A 14739-nucleotide genomic window follows, 5' to 3' on the forward strand; every position below is an offset into this window, starting at 1 on the left:
TCGAAATCAAATCTCTTATGATTATACAGTGGAAGTGACAAATAGATTCAAGGGATTAAATGTGATAAGAGTGCCGGAAGAACTATGTACGGAGGTTTGTAACATTGTACAAGAGATGGTGATCAAAACCATCCCCAAGAGAAAGAAATGCAAAAGGGCAAAATGGTTGTCTGAGGAGGGCTTACAAATAGATGAGATAAGAAGAGAAGCAAAAGGCAAAGGAGAAAAGGAGAAAACCAATCTGAATGCAGAGTTCCAAAGAATAGCAAGGAGAGATAAGAAAGCCTTCTTAAGTGAATAGTGCAAAGAAATAGAGGCAATAGAATGGGAAAGACTAGAGATCTCTTCAAGAAAATTAGAGATATGAAGGAAACATTTCATGCAACGATGGGCACAATAAAGGACATAAATGCTATGGACCTAACAGAAGCAGACGATGTTAAGAAGAGGTGGTAGGAATACACAGAAGAACTATACAAAAAACCCTTATTGATTCGGAGAGCCACTCAGCTAGAGCCAGACATCCTGGAGTGTAAAGTCAAGTGAGCCTTAGGAAGCATCACTGTGAACAAAGCCAGTGGAAGTGATGGAATTCCAGCTGAGCTAATTCAAATCCTAAAAGATGATGCTGTGAAATAGCTGCACTCAATATACTAGCAAATTTGGAAAACTCTACTGTGGCCACAAGATTGGAAAAGGTCAATTTTCATCCCAATCCCAGAGAAGGGTAATGCCAAAGAATGTTCAAACTACTGCAAAATTGTGCTAATTTCACATGCTAGCAAGGTAAAGCTCAAAATGATTCACGCTAGGCTTCAACACTACATGAACTCAGAATTTGCAGATGTTCAAGCTGAATTTAGAAAAGGCAGAGGAACCAGAGATCAAATTGCCAACATCCGTTGGATCATAGAAGAAACAAGGGAATTTCAGGAAAATATCTACTGCTTCATTGACACAAAAGCCTTTGACTGTGTGGATCACAACAAACTGGAAAATTCTTGTGGAGAGGAGAATACCAGGCCACCTTACCTGCCTCCTGAGAAACTTATATGCAGGTCAAGAAGCAACAGTTGGAATCAGATATGGAACAACAGACTGGTTTCAAATTGGGAAAAGAGTAAGACAAGGTTGTATATTGTCACCCTGCTTATTTAATTTCTATGCAGAGTACATCATGTAAAATGCTGGGCTGGATGAGGCTCAAGCAGGTATCAAGATTCTGGAAGAAATATCAATAACTTCAGATTTACAGATGACATCACCCTAATGGCAGAAAGCAAAGAGGAACTAAGCAGCCTGTTGATGAAGATGAAAGAGTAGAGTGAAAAAGATGGCTTAAAATTGACATTCAAAAAATTAAGATCATGGCATCTGGTCCCATCACTTCATGGCAAATAGATGGGGAAAGTAGAGACATCACTTTGCCCACAAAGGTCTGTATAGTCAAATCTGTGATATTTCCAGTAGTCATGTGCAAAAGTCAGAGTTGGACCATAAAGAAGGCTGAGCACCAAAGAATTGATGCTTTCAAAATGTGATGCTGGAGAAGACTCTTGAGAGCCCCTTGGAGAGCAAGGAGATGGTTAGATAGCATCACTGAGTCAATGGACATTAATTTGACCAAACTTCGGGAGATAGTGAAGGACAGGGAAGCCTGGTGTGCTGCAGGTCATGGCGTCACAAAGAGTTGGACATCAATTAGCGACTGAACTGAACTGAATTTAATTTGTCACATATAACTAGTGGACAGCTGTGGAGCTAAGATCCTACATTCTTTGTGGCCAAAAACCTAAAACATAAAACAGATGCAATATTGTACAAATCAATAAAGACTTTGAAAATGGTCCACATTAAAAAAAATCTTAAAAGAAAAATGGTAGTTCAGCTTATTGTGTTCAAGATTCTTACCCACTTATCTCTGTAGCCATAACTAACTAAAGAAATTAAACTGCCTTTTAAAAGAAGTGTCAGTTGTTGCAGTGTGAGGACCAGTTTTTTACTCTGGGAAAAATAATAAATACCTGGGTATTCTGAAAGACATGATAATGATTATGTCAGTTTAGTTTGAGAAAAAGTAAAAGAAATTTAATTCTTTAATCTCTGTGATGGAACAGAGTGCTTTAAACCTTTGAAAAACTGTTCTAAAGTAGTTGACATATGCCAGTCTAGATTAGAGTAACTTAATTTATTTTAGGGAAAAATATTACTCATTCATTTATAGTTAGACAGGAATAAAATAGCTTTTAGGAAATGTCATTTTAGAGTGATTGTTCTTCTATTTTAGGACTCTCTTATAAAGAGTAATACAGTCTGCTTTCTGTATCTGCAGATGCAGAACATGCAGATATGGAGGGCCTACTGTACTAGCCCTGTTAGATAAGGGAGTATTTGAGAATCTTGGCATGTATGGCGGGTCCTAGAAACATCCCTGCGCAGATTGAGGGATGACTAGAAAACCCTGATTCCAGACTTCTTTAACTTAAGTGGAATGTTCATAAAATAATTACTTGTTTAGTATTTTCATGTCATATTAGGATGTGATTCGATTTTGAAATGTTAAACATATCTCTGACCTGTACAATATATAAGATGAATACATTGCTCTGAAGGCCAGGCACAAATTAGTCATCTGTGAAAACCAGGATTCTGGCCTCTTTAGAATGAGTTATCTTTGGATTTAGCAAATTTATGCAACTCTGTTATATATTTGCTTCATTTTTCCCTATTGAACTGATTTTTGAGAGTATACTTAGTTTTTTGGCTAATCTTTTTTTTCCCCTGTATCTGATATTGCCTTATAATACTTACTGACATTAACAGGGATGTGCTACAGACTTTTTATGTGCCAATTAGCTGAATTCTTTCCTCAAAAGTGAAAGTACCCCTTCATTCGGGGTGGATTCCTACCTAGGCTGGAATTATTTACCCAGAGTTGTTTGTACATCTTCAAAAGTTTTATGCTGCCGCTAAGTTTAGAAAGAACAAAATTGTAGGATAAGGAAACCAAAGAAGTTTAAGACCTTCAGCTCAAGGGAGATAGAGGACTGTACAATTCATTCTGTTTCTTGTCTTCAATTGCAGTCAAGTCAACATTGCTGCTGTATCAAAGTCCCACCACAGGTCTGTTTCCCACTAAAACGTGCGGTGACGATCAGAAGGCCAAGGTCCACGACAGCCTGTACTGTGCTGCTGGCGCCTGGGCGTTGGCTCTTGCGTACAGGTAGGCTGTGCCTTCTACTTGTAGCTCCAAGTCTGGGCAGGAGGGATTTGTAGGCCCAAGACAAACTGGACAGCTGTCTTTTGGCTCTGCTTCTGAGTCACTGTGTGACCTGCAGCTGTTCATGTCTCCTTTTCAGCCTCTCAACCTTTCAGTTTTCCTGAGGGTTTACCTTAGATAAATTGTTACATTTTATGACTTTGTGACTAACATTTCTCATCTCTAGGTTTGTAAATCAGCTTTAGTCTTTAATAGAATGAATTGCCCATTCTCATCGAATTGATTTGTTTTGACCATAGAGGAAATTGACAGTGACTGATGATGAAACTAGAGCCTAGAATAGTTAATAGAGTAGTTCCAAATAACACACCTAGTTAATGATAGAGCCAGGACCAAAACACTCCTCTCCTTCCTTCCCCCAGTTTAGTGTTTTACTTTTTTTTTTTTAGTTTTTTTTTTTTTTTAGTGTTTTTCTAACTGTACTTCATTGGGATATCACTAAATCAGAAAATTCTTATAAAGTAAAAGAAAAATAAACTTTTTCACAATACAGAAATTCTCTTTTTTCATTACTAATATCTGTTTCTTTATTTCATTATTTATTTATTTATTTCATTATTAATATATATGGATAGCATCAGATGTGGGTCTTGACTTGTAGTCAATAGTGATACATATTAACTGTTAAAAAAATTAGATTTCTGAATATTAATTTTCTGAAGGTAGTAAATGCATGTGCCTCTGATTTGAAGATTGTATCCTTAACATGAATATGATTATGCTGTCTTAAATCATTGATGTGTTTCACTGATGTTAGATATGTGCTTCCTGATGTGACTCATCACCCATATCTACTTCTTATCAAAATGTGTAGATGGCTCTACCATAAATAAAGTCAGACAAAGCCAGATTGTGGCTACTTATAAGACAATTTGCCTGGGCTCTTAAAAATGTAATCATAGATTAGAAAATAGGTATGAAGATGGCTAGATTATGAGAATCAAATACAATGTGTGAGCCTTGATTGAATCATGCATTAAAAAAAACTAAAGTATATTGGGATAATTGGATTATATTTGATATACAGTATATATTAGACATTATGTCTATGCCATTAGCTCCTTGGTGTGATAATGATATTATGGTCATATAGGCAAATGACCTTGTTTTTAGGGGATACTTCTGAAATATGTATGGTGTTAGTGCAGAGAATAAATTATAGATAAAGAATTCAAGCTAATTTTATCAGCTCTTGAATCCATGTGAAGAGTAGAGTTTTACTCATTGTAGCAGTTGTGTAGCTTTTGTATAGATTTGAAATTTTTCTAAATAAAGTGTTCAGGGAAAATTGCTGAAAAAAATATAAGAGTACAGGCCCTTTTCCAGAAGCCTTAAAAAATCTGATAGAGAATTTAAAGTTGTTCTTTGCTGGGGACACTACTTATTTACTAACTCCCTGGATAATTTATCTTACATAGTTAAAGTAACAACTTTTTGTTTTACTAGCAAACAAAATGTCTTCTGTTTGGAGAAACACAAGGGTACTTACCACAGAATTAGGATGAAACCATTTTTACTTCCACAGTATTAAGCTGTGATGATTTAGATAATCTCCATGTTGTAAAATTAGTAGAATTCTGTTTCCAATTCTACTTATAAATTCTGATTAAATCATATAGATAACATTAGGAAAAATTCATCAAAAATTAAGCTGTCAATATTTTCAGGGATTTATATCTATCTCTTCTTGGTAATGCATGCATAATATGAAGTCATTAATTTTTTAAAATGGAAGTAATTAGATTTTTCTAATTGCCTTAGTTTTCAATCAGTCATGTAAACAATCTCTTGAAACCTCAGTTCTATTTGAATGTGTGTATGTACATGTGTACTGAGGACTTAAAATAATTATTTTATGCACATTTATATTTCATTTATGTTAGGAGTATGGTTTTATTTAATTTAATTACATAATTGGATAAAAGCAAGAGGCAGTGAAATAGCTTATTTGTAAAATACACTTTGACATAGTTTGTTTTTCTTAAATGCAATATTATAGTTTTATTTTGTAATTTTGTTTTATTTTAGAGGAAGAAAGAATTGCTTACTAATATGTTTTACTTTTTAAGATGTCTTTTACACATATCAAGTTGTAGTCCTGAATATACCTTTGTTTAAAATTATATTGCATTATATCTAATTATACTTATAATCTATCTATTTATATTACTTTATGTATAATTATATATATATTGCATTATAATTCTGTATGAATATAATTATAATTTTATGATTAAAATTTATATTTGGTGATATAGTTATAACTATTATAATTATTTTATTTTATAAATGATTGTATTGCTTTACATGATTTAGGTTAAAATTGTTTCTAAAACTAGTGAATTGTACAAAATCTTTTAAAAGAAAAATTGAACCTATACTTTGTATGTGTGCTCAGTTGCTCAGTCATGTCCGACTCTTATGACCCCAGGACTCTAGCCCACCAGGCTTCTTTGTCCATAGGAGTATCCTGGGAAGAATACTGGAATGAGTTGCCATTTGCTCCTCCAGGGGAACTTCCCAACCCAAGGATTGAAGCTGTGTCTCCTGCGGCTTCTACATTGGCAAGTGGATTCTTTACCACTGAGCCAGCTGGGAAGCCCCGAACCTGTACTTTATGCTATACTAAAAAGTATTATGTAGAATTTTTGCATTTTTTGTTCTTACTGATAGAAAAAAAGCATGACTTTAATTTAGGGTTTAAATATGGAATCTAGTTTTCTTTACTTTTTATGTTTGAGAAGAGTAGCTTTTTTTTTCTTTTTTTGAAGAGTATTGATTTGGAAAAGCACTTTAGACTGTTTAAATGTGCGTATGTTAGGAAAACTCGAGGCGAGGTGTGGGTAAGACCCTTGGCAGTGCTGTCTGAGAGGGGGACGCTTCATGCGAGGTGTTGGCCTGCCCCCTCCCAGTGTCAGGTGTGCTGCTATTTTAGGAGATAAATGTAACAGGAGGCCCCGGCTCAGTCCCTGTAAACAGTCAAGTCACATGACCAAACAGTATTCCGGTTTTACTCTCCTTGAGACTTCGCTGTGGGGAAATAATGCACCAGTGAGAGGATTTAACTGTTTCGTTTTCCACTAGTTACATAATTTTAAGTTTTGATTTAAATATAAACTTAACACTTACTATTGTAGAAATATTCAGTCAATATCACCACATGGCTTGTGATCAGTTAAAGTTACTTATCTGTTTTTTTTTTTTAATTAAATGTTTTATTGAGATCACATTAAAACTTGAATGTACATCAGTAAAGCTTGCTAGTTCTTGGTAGAAAACAGAGGAATTATTTTGGATGAAAAGATTCATTTTAAATCTTAGGAAAGGAAATAGATATATACTAGTTGCCTAAATGTTTTTTACTCAAATGCAACTGTTTTTCATTTTCTAAGTCAGAAAAGAAATATTATTCTGGTTACCACTATTATTTGCTAAGGAAAGGAGAAATAAAAACGTCATTAAAATAGAAGAATTCTTTATTGTGGCTAAATTATTGTGGGATATTTTAGTCTTAGTCTAATGCTTGAGGAAATTAGGGGCAGAGAAATTGCAGTCAGGGTAATTTTAGAAAAATTGGATTTTGTTTCTTTCTGAATTATTTCTTTGTTTTTTATGATGTGGGAATTATATGCAGAACATTTCATTGAGTTCATTTTACTCCAAATGTGCTGTTTCCTTCATTTATCAGTGCCACGTCCAATGTTATCCACTCCATAATTTGCCTGTTAACACTTGATTCTGACATCATGGGAAAAAAGATCACAGAGCAGAATCCTATTAGTTATACCTTAATGCCTGCATGTGAAAAGAATAATGATGTTCTAATGACAAATAGACATTTTTACTGACATTCACCTTACTATATTAAAATGATCATTGTTCTTTCTACTGCTGGTATATGAGATCTGTAATTGAAAGAAGCAGTAATTGTAGTTTACTTTTTATGGAGAACAGATAGTGTTTTTGTCAAGTGAGGATGATAGCTTGATATTTTTCTTATGATTTAGTAAAACAATGAATAAGCTACTTTTATTTTTTCAAGAGTGGATAACATCTTTTTTGAAGGCCACTGATCAATAATAAAAAAGGAACTTAAAGATCGAAAAACATCTTAACCTAATTTAATATTTAAGTGTCAGGTGTTTTTTTTTTTTTTTTTCATCTTAAAAGCAGGAGTTGTAAACTGTAGTCAATTGATTTTAAGCTAAGACCTGAGAATATAAAACTTCATGCCCAAATACATCAGTATCGTCTTGGATGCATTTTTGTTTGAAGGCATTGCTGACTGAAGTGCCCATTCTGGCATTTTAAAACACATAGCAGAACAAAGAAGACATGGACCTACCTTAATCTACACTTCTTTGGATCCAAGTGATCATTGCATAACCTAAAGGGACTGGTATTTAAATTGCCTGTGCTCTGTAAATGGTGAATTAAAAAAATCCATTGGTAGATTTTTCTAATATAGAAATATCCTTTAAAGTTTCAGCCAAGTCAGTGTTGAAAATATTATGTACTATTTTTAACACAGTTGACTTACTTCCTTAAGACAAGGGGGAATTTGCACAATTTCATCATGAGATTTTTTTTTTTAAGCATTTCTACATCTGCTGGGAAAATGGAGTTTCACTGTTACAGAATTAGTAGTTGTCACCAGAACATAGGATTAGCCAGATAGTTAAATACTTAATTATCAAAAGCTCTGCTTCCTTTTCAAATGCATTTCCAATTTGTTTCATGAGTTATCTCTCTCACCCAGGCGCATTGATGATGACAAGGGAAGGACCCATGAGCTGGAGCACTCGGCTATAAAATGTATGAGAGGAATTCTCTACTGCTACATGCGTCAGGCCGATAAGGTAAAACACTGTAGTATGGACTGAAATTCTCACATCGTTCTGAGGGATTAATTTAACCAGTATAGCAATAGCATCTTCTGAAGAAGGATGTACTTTCAAAAGGTAAAGCCACGTCCTGGGGCAGTCTGGATAGATTAAAACAGCTCTGCCTTCCTAGCCCAGGGTTTTGAAATACTGAAATTGAAGAAATACCTTAAGCAAGATTGATTGGGAACTGTTATTTGGGCTTGAATTTGTATTTTGCATCTGGTGTTTGCTCAGATAAATAGTTTCTCAAGAACCTCATGATATGCATAATTCTAACCAATATTGTATTAAATAAGAAAATCCTTTTCAAAATTCATTTTGTACATGTCATTATTCTAACTGAACTTTAGTTTAGAAATATAATCATTCATTCATTTATATATAAAGAGGGCAGGAATTAAAGGCTTAGAAAACAGCAGACTTTACAGGATTATTTTGGAAATTAAACAATGTACATAATAAAACTTTTTAAACTAAAAAGCTCTATACATGTGATATTCCCCCTACTTACCTACATCTCTGTATTTCCAGGTCCTAATATATTGTAGTACATGTTAATAAATTTACATCATGCTTCCTCAATGACCACTCCCAGGTCTGATGATTTGTTAGTAAAGATGCACTTCAGTAATTAATACAGGCAATTTTGATCACTTAATACTTTGTGTATCTCTACCACATGGATATTATATTAAGTTTTTGTGATAGCACATTTCTTAAGACCTGACCTGAAGTCAAAAATGCAAAAAAAAAAAATCCTATATATTCTGTCACCAAAATATGGCAACAAAAAAAATTAGTTTGCAGAAAGTAAATTTATTCACAAGTTGATAATAGAGATATATGAAAAACCTGTAATTTGTCTACTGCGATTTGACTTTGCACATCATTATTATAAAGGTTTTTCGATGCTTGAAACGAAGTAATGTGTCATATTGACATTTAATATTTGAATTAAATTTGTATAACATATTGAAGTAATTGTGATTAAAGTTTTTTCCTAAGTGTGAGAAGTTTACGATTTGTTTCACATTTATCATTTCATGAATGCTTAATGTGTATGAATTCGACTTTTCTCTCAAGGAAACATTGTGTGAGCCATGAATTGTGTGAGCCATGTGCTTGCTGACCAGGTTAACATACTTAAGCTATCATTGTTTATCAAAAGGAAGAAAATGATGTACTATAAATTTTTTTCTTTGTGACTTGTTTAATCTTTTTAATGTCCTTTTCTAAAGATTATTCAACTTTACTAACAAGTCTTCATAGTTTGGTATTCTTTTGAATACAACTTGAATGTAACTTAAACTGTCCTTGAATTCCTTAAATTACAAAGTGTTATCATTTTTTGCCTTATGTACAGATCACATTAGGATTTGGTATTTCTGCATACTACAAAATGTAGAATTTTACACGTTTTAAAACCCTGTTATTGGTATAATCTTTCTTGAACCCCATAACCTTACAGTAGGAATAGAAGATATTGCTACAATGCACATATGACTCAGTAAGACTAAACCATGCATGCAGCTAATTACCTCCCACCATACCTTCACCTTGGTGCTCACTATTTCCTTCATGATTTCATAGCAGTAGACATTGATACCATACTTTTAAATGTGTAATTTTATCTTTTGGTCCTCCCTTAAAACTAAAGTAAAGTATATTTGTAATATTCATGTGCTGTTTGACCTTAAAGCTCATCTTCTGAAGTAAAATCATGACTTAGTGAAAATTTTGCTTCTCATTGTAAAGCATGCTTCCTGATATATTTTCTAATAATACTACCTAAATGGTATGTTTTAATTTATTTGAGTGAATAGTTTTCCTTGATTTAAAGAATATAGACCAATCTAATTTCTATTACTGTCTTTCTGCTTGTATTAATTTCTACTTATTAACATTAGTTATTTTTTACCTCTAGGTGTTCATATACCTATTTTTATTAATACATCTTAAAGAGGAGCATTCAGATTTCAAAACTGATTGAATCTGCAGTTCATAGTTCAGAGAATAAGGATTTGCTTTACAGTGGGCTGTGAATGTTGCTGTCCCTAATTGTCTGCTTAAAAAATTTATTTCCTGAAAATGCTACCTAAGTACTTTCTAATTCATGAGAAATCATTAAATTTTTATAAAATTTATTCTTCCTGGATTCCCTTACAAGGTGATTTTCCTACCTCAGTGTATATTTTAAGTTTACAAATTAAAAACGGATGACAAAATACTCAATACCTTTTCCTGAATGATAAACTTGCTTATTCACAATGATTAAAATTTTGAGGAAAAGTCTAAATAAAATACAAGAAGGAAACAACATTATTCTAGATTTCTTTTAATCTAGAAATTCTTACTTCAATAATAACTCTTTATTTTTATTTGCCATATGCCAGGTATCATACAATACTAATTAATATCCTCTTGATTTTGGCTGCTCTCAAGAGTACTTTTTGTCTATATTTTGTATACAATATGCTTCATTAATTTTCAAAGCTTATTGAATTTGGGTCTTTTTTTCCCCTGAAATTTTAAATTGTCTTTTTGTAGCTTTAAGGCTCAAAGCATAATTATATAATTCACTGTTTGCTCATCTTTGATCATTTAATAGTTGCTTTCCTCTGGCACAATCATTGAATATAAATTCTCATGCTGGGTACTTGTGTGTCTTGAAGACAAATGACAAACACTGCTTTGTCAACTGCTTTGTCACTTTATTATTAAACTAATAAAACCTTATCCATTTAGAGTCTTATCAAGTGGGCAAAATAAATTTTGTTTTAATTTAACCGCATTTTTGTCTTAAGAGCCCAGAAAAATGTTCAGTGCTTTGAGATAATAGTCATGGTACTGTGAAAGTAGTGACCACAATGATTTCTATATTTGTGTAGCCTGAGACTGTTACCAGCAGTTTCAGACACTGAGATGGGGTAGCTTTTCTGAGTTAACACTGAATAGCTTCGTCTCTACATAGATGGAGTGTGTACATCCATACCTTTACCCTCATTCTCTCATTTCTGATTATCTGCTGATAGTTCCTGGCTTTAATTTTGTTGATTTCAAACTGAGGGAGGGCTTGTGGTTAGCTCAGTGGTAAAAGTAAACACTTGCCAATGCAGGACCTGCAAGAGATATGGGTTCGATCACTGGGTCGGGAAGGTCCCCTGGAGGAGAAAATGGCAACACAAGTCAGTATTCTTATGTGGAAAATTCCCACAGACACAGGAGCCTGGTGGGCTGCAGTCCATAGCGTCCAACAGAGTTGGCCACACCTGAACATGCATGCATAACATAACATATGTATTTATGCAGGTCTCTTGGGGGGGTGGAAAGGTGTGTTAGCCCTCTAGTACAGTACTGTCAAATTTTCTGTGATGATCTAAATGTTCTCTGTTACTGTATTGAACAGACAGAGACCACTAGTCACATGTGGCTTTTGAGCACTTGATATGGGGTCATTGTGACTGAAAAATTGAATTTCTAAATTTTATATGATTGTCTGTATAGTCAAAGCTATGGTTTTTCCAGTATTCATATATGGATGTGAGATTTGAACCGTAAAGAAAGCTGAGTGCTGAAGAACTGATGCTTTTGAACTGTGGTGTTGGAAAAGACTCCTGAGTTCCTTGGACAGCAAGGAGATCAAACCAGTCAATCCTAAAGAAAATCAGTTCTGGATATTCATTGGAAGGACTGATGCTGAAGCTGAAACTCCAATACATTGACCATCTGATGTGAAAAACTGACTATAACTGCTCGAACCTTGAAAGATAGTGGGAGATACAGAAAACTAATAAAAAGAAAACACTGGAGAAATAAATAAAGGATAAGCACCCTGATATGGGAGTCCAGAGGAAGGAATTTTAGTTGGGGTTCAGAAGGGACTTTTTTAAAGAAGGTCTTTTTAAGATAAGACTTTAAGGATGAGAAGAAATTTGAAGATGGAAAAGAGAGTATGGTTCTATGTGCTTCCTTAGCCAAGTGAAACAAGGCAAGATCATGAATACTCAGATACTATCATCATTTGTATCTTTTCAAAGAGAGAAGAAAGTCATTGCTTTTACCTAGAACTATGTATCATTCTATTCATTCTCTATTCCTATTCATCTTATACTTCCAGGGAACTAGTAGTAGACATTTACTTGGCATATAACTTTATTAGCAGATGTTTGCAAAATTGAATTAATATCTGCTTGTCCTTGGAGTTTGTCTCTTTTTGTCATTTAATAGTTAGTTAGTATTCTAACATGATTAAATTTTATGGTGAGTTAATAAGTAAAGATATGGCCTATATTCTCTTGGAATTGGTGCTTTAGTAATGAGAGTATGTGTGGTGAAAGAAATGAAAACATGTTGACAGGAGCATGGTTACAATTTGTGATCCTTGGAGAAAGAAAAAGCATTTGGCGTTTTGAAAACTTATTGAATTAGAATGTGGCCTGAAGCGCTCTTTCACTGAGTGTCATGTAAGCGTTTCCAAATAGCAGTACAGTGGGATACAGTCTCTGAAATCCAGTCCCATAGAGGAAACCATTATTTGACTCTAAAATAAGATGCAAAACATTCAAAAGCCAATGCTAATACATTAACAAGCTTCCTATTATACTTCAGTTGTTTGTGAAGTATCAGTTAAGTATTTAACAGTCATGTTAACTCTATTACATTAATAATCATGAGTTTTATCTATTTTGTTTCTTTAGAAAAAGTAACATTCTGCTTTGTTCTATCCTCTGTCTATAAGCTGTAGCTTTCCCCATTAAAAAGTCTCTTGAAAAATATCTAATCTCTGATTTTGGATGAGAATGTGAATTAGTAGCATCATTTAAATTTTATATTTTATTCCAGGTCCAGCAATTTAAGCAGGATCCACGCCCAACAACATGTCTTCACTCTGTTTTCAATGTACATACAGGAGATGAGATCCTCTCCTATGAGGAATATGGGCATCTTCAGGTAAAAAGAGGACACTACGCATTTTCTTCTGCATTTTTACTCTTTTATATCATAGAATGTTTGAGGCTGTTTACATTTTTTAAAACTTAAATTGTTCAAAGTGGAAGTAGAGAATCAACCATGAAATGAAGAAATCCAGAGGAACTGAATATGTGATTGAGCATTAAATATTATTGCGTTCTTGGTCCAAAAGCAAAAAGGGCAGCTGGAGGGATTATAATACTACTATCTAGAAGAAGGGATCCTACAGCTCTTTCAGTGACAAAAGCTTGTGCTCATTATCAAATCTAGAGGAATTTCAGTATTTAGGAACTAGAGAATAAAAGGCAACTGACAGTAATATAACAGCAGATCAGAAGTTTTTGTTACATGACAGCCCATTTCTAATGAATCAGCCTTCAATGATGCTAAAAACGTACCACTAAAATGATAATTCCAAATCGCATTTCTGGGTTCTTTAAGTTTTATATTGTTTTAAGTTTTACATATAACTTTTATATGCTAAGAATACACTAAAGCTTCATATTTTGTTTTCACTTTTTCTCTCACACCTGTGTGCCCCTTTGCCTTGTTTCTAGTGTACAAGTATCATATGTGCTATTTATCTTTAATGGATTTTCTTCCTCTTCATCATTTGGTTCTGTTGTCTTTAGAATACTTACTATTCATATATTCCTTACTAAAATATGAGTATCTCCTTTTTATAGTTCCTTTCTCTCTAGAGATCTGAAACATCTTATTTTAGAATGACTCCTGCAAACACAGAAAGTTCAGTGTCCCCATTTCTATGCAGCAGAAACTCTTAATAGTTATTTGTAACCAGTTCTGTGGAGATTTAATGTTACATAAATACGTGGTTGCTCAGCTGTCTCATAATTTTTCAAATAATTAGGTTTTCTGTACCTTTTGCTTTCACAGATATGTTTACTTTTTGACATAGAGTTTTTAGAAGATAATGATTCATTTGTTTTTGTATCTCAGATTAATGCCTAGCACATAGTTGGTTTCAAATAAATGCTGGTCAGCCTGTTATTTGGCAGTCCCATACATTTTGCCACTTACTGATATTTTCTCACAGAAGCCTCCTAAAAATCACAGCAGAGAGCTCTTTGAGATATTGCTGTGGTTGGCTGTCAATGGAAATGAAATTTCTTTGAGATGATTTCTAACAGGCCAGTGTCAGTGCTCTATGAGAATATTTGGGTGACCCAATGGGATGAAGCTCTTGCTTACTATGTTCTGAGCAAAGTCACTCAAGAGTTAATGTTGATCTTTTATAAAATGCCTTAAACTAGAATCCTCCATCTTTTTATGTGGCCCACTTGGACCTTGACAAGACCCTGAGACCTACTGGACTTTGAGTGCTGGGAAGTCAAGAGACATTCAGGATAGTCCTGATTCCTGAGAGAGTTACCCCCACTGGCAGGCCTTGGTGGCACACAGCTGCTTTGTCCAAGGCATCTAGGGCACAAATAATTTTCTGCCCCAACTTTCTGTCCGTTACTCAGAAAGGATTGGAGGAGAGTCAACGAAGGCACAGGGCAGCAAGGCTGTTAGTGGGTAATAATCTTCTGGATTAGAATTATATGATAAGAAAATTATATCTTACCTCTTTGTTTTTAC

General features: G+C 34.0%; 1 protein-coding gene across 4 annotated transcripts in view; it reads left to right on the forward strand.

Moving 5' to 3' along the window:
- Nucleotides 1-14739, forward strand: part of PHKB (phosphorylase kinase regulatory subunit beta) — a 225342-nt gene that overhangs the window by 33752 nt on the left and 176851 nt on the right. For all 4 annotated transcript variants that reach the window (XM_043898383.1, XM_043898384.1, XM_043898385.1 and 1 more), the window contains 3 exons: nucleotides 3085-3223; nucleotides 8040-8139; nucleotides 13009-13116. In XM_043898383.1, the coding sequence (XP_043754318.1) occupies nucleotides 3085-3223; nucleotides 8040-8139; nucleotides 13009-13116 (347 nt within the window). The remainder of the gene's footprint in view (nucleotides 1-3084; nucleotides 3224-8039; nucleotides 8140-13008; nucleotides 13117-14739) is intronic.

This window comes from Cervus elaphus, chromosome 4 (genome assembly GCF_910594005.1).
Source record: "Cervus elaphus chromosome 4, mCerEla1.1, whole genome shotgun sequence".
Classification (NCBI taxonomy): domain Eukaryota; kingdom Metazoa; phylum Chordata; class Mammalia; order Artiodactyla; family Cervidae; genus Cervus; species Cervus elaphus.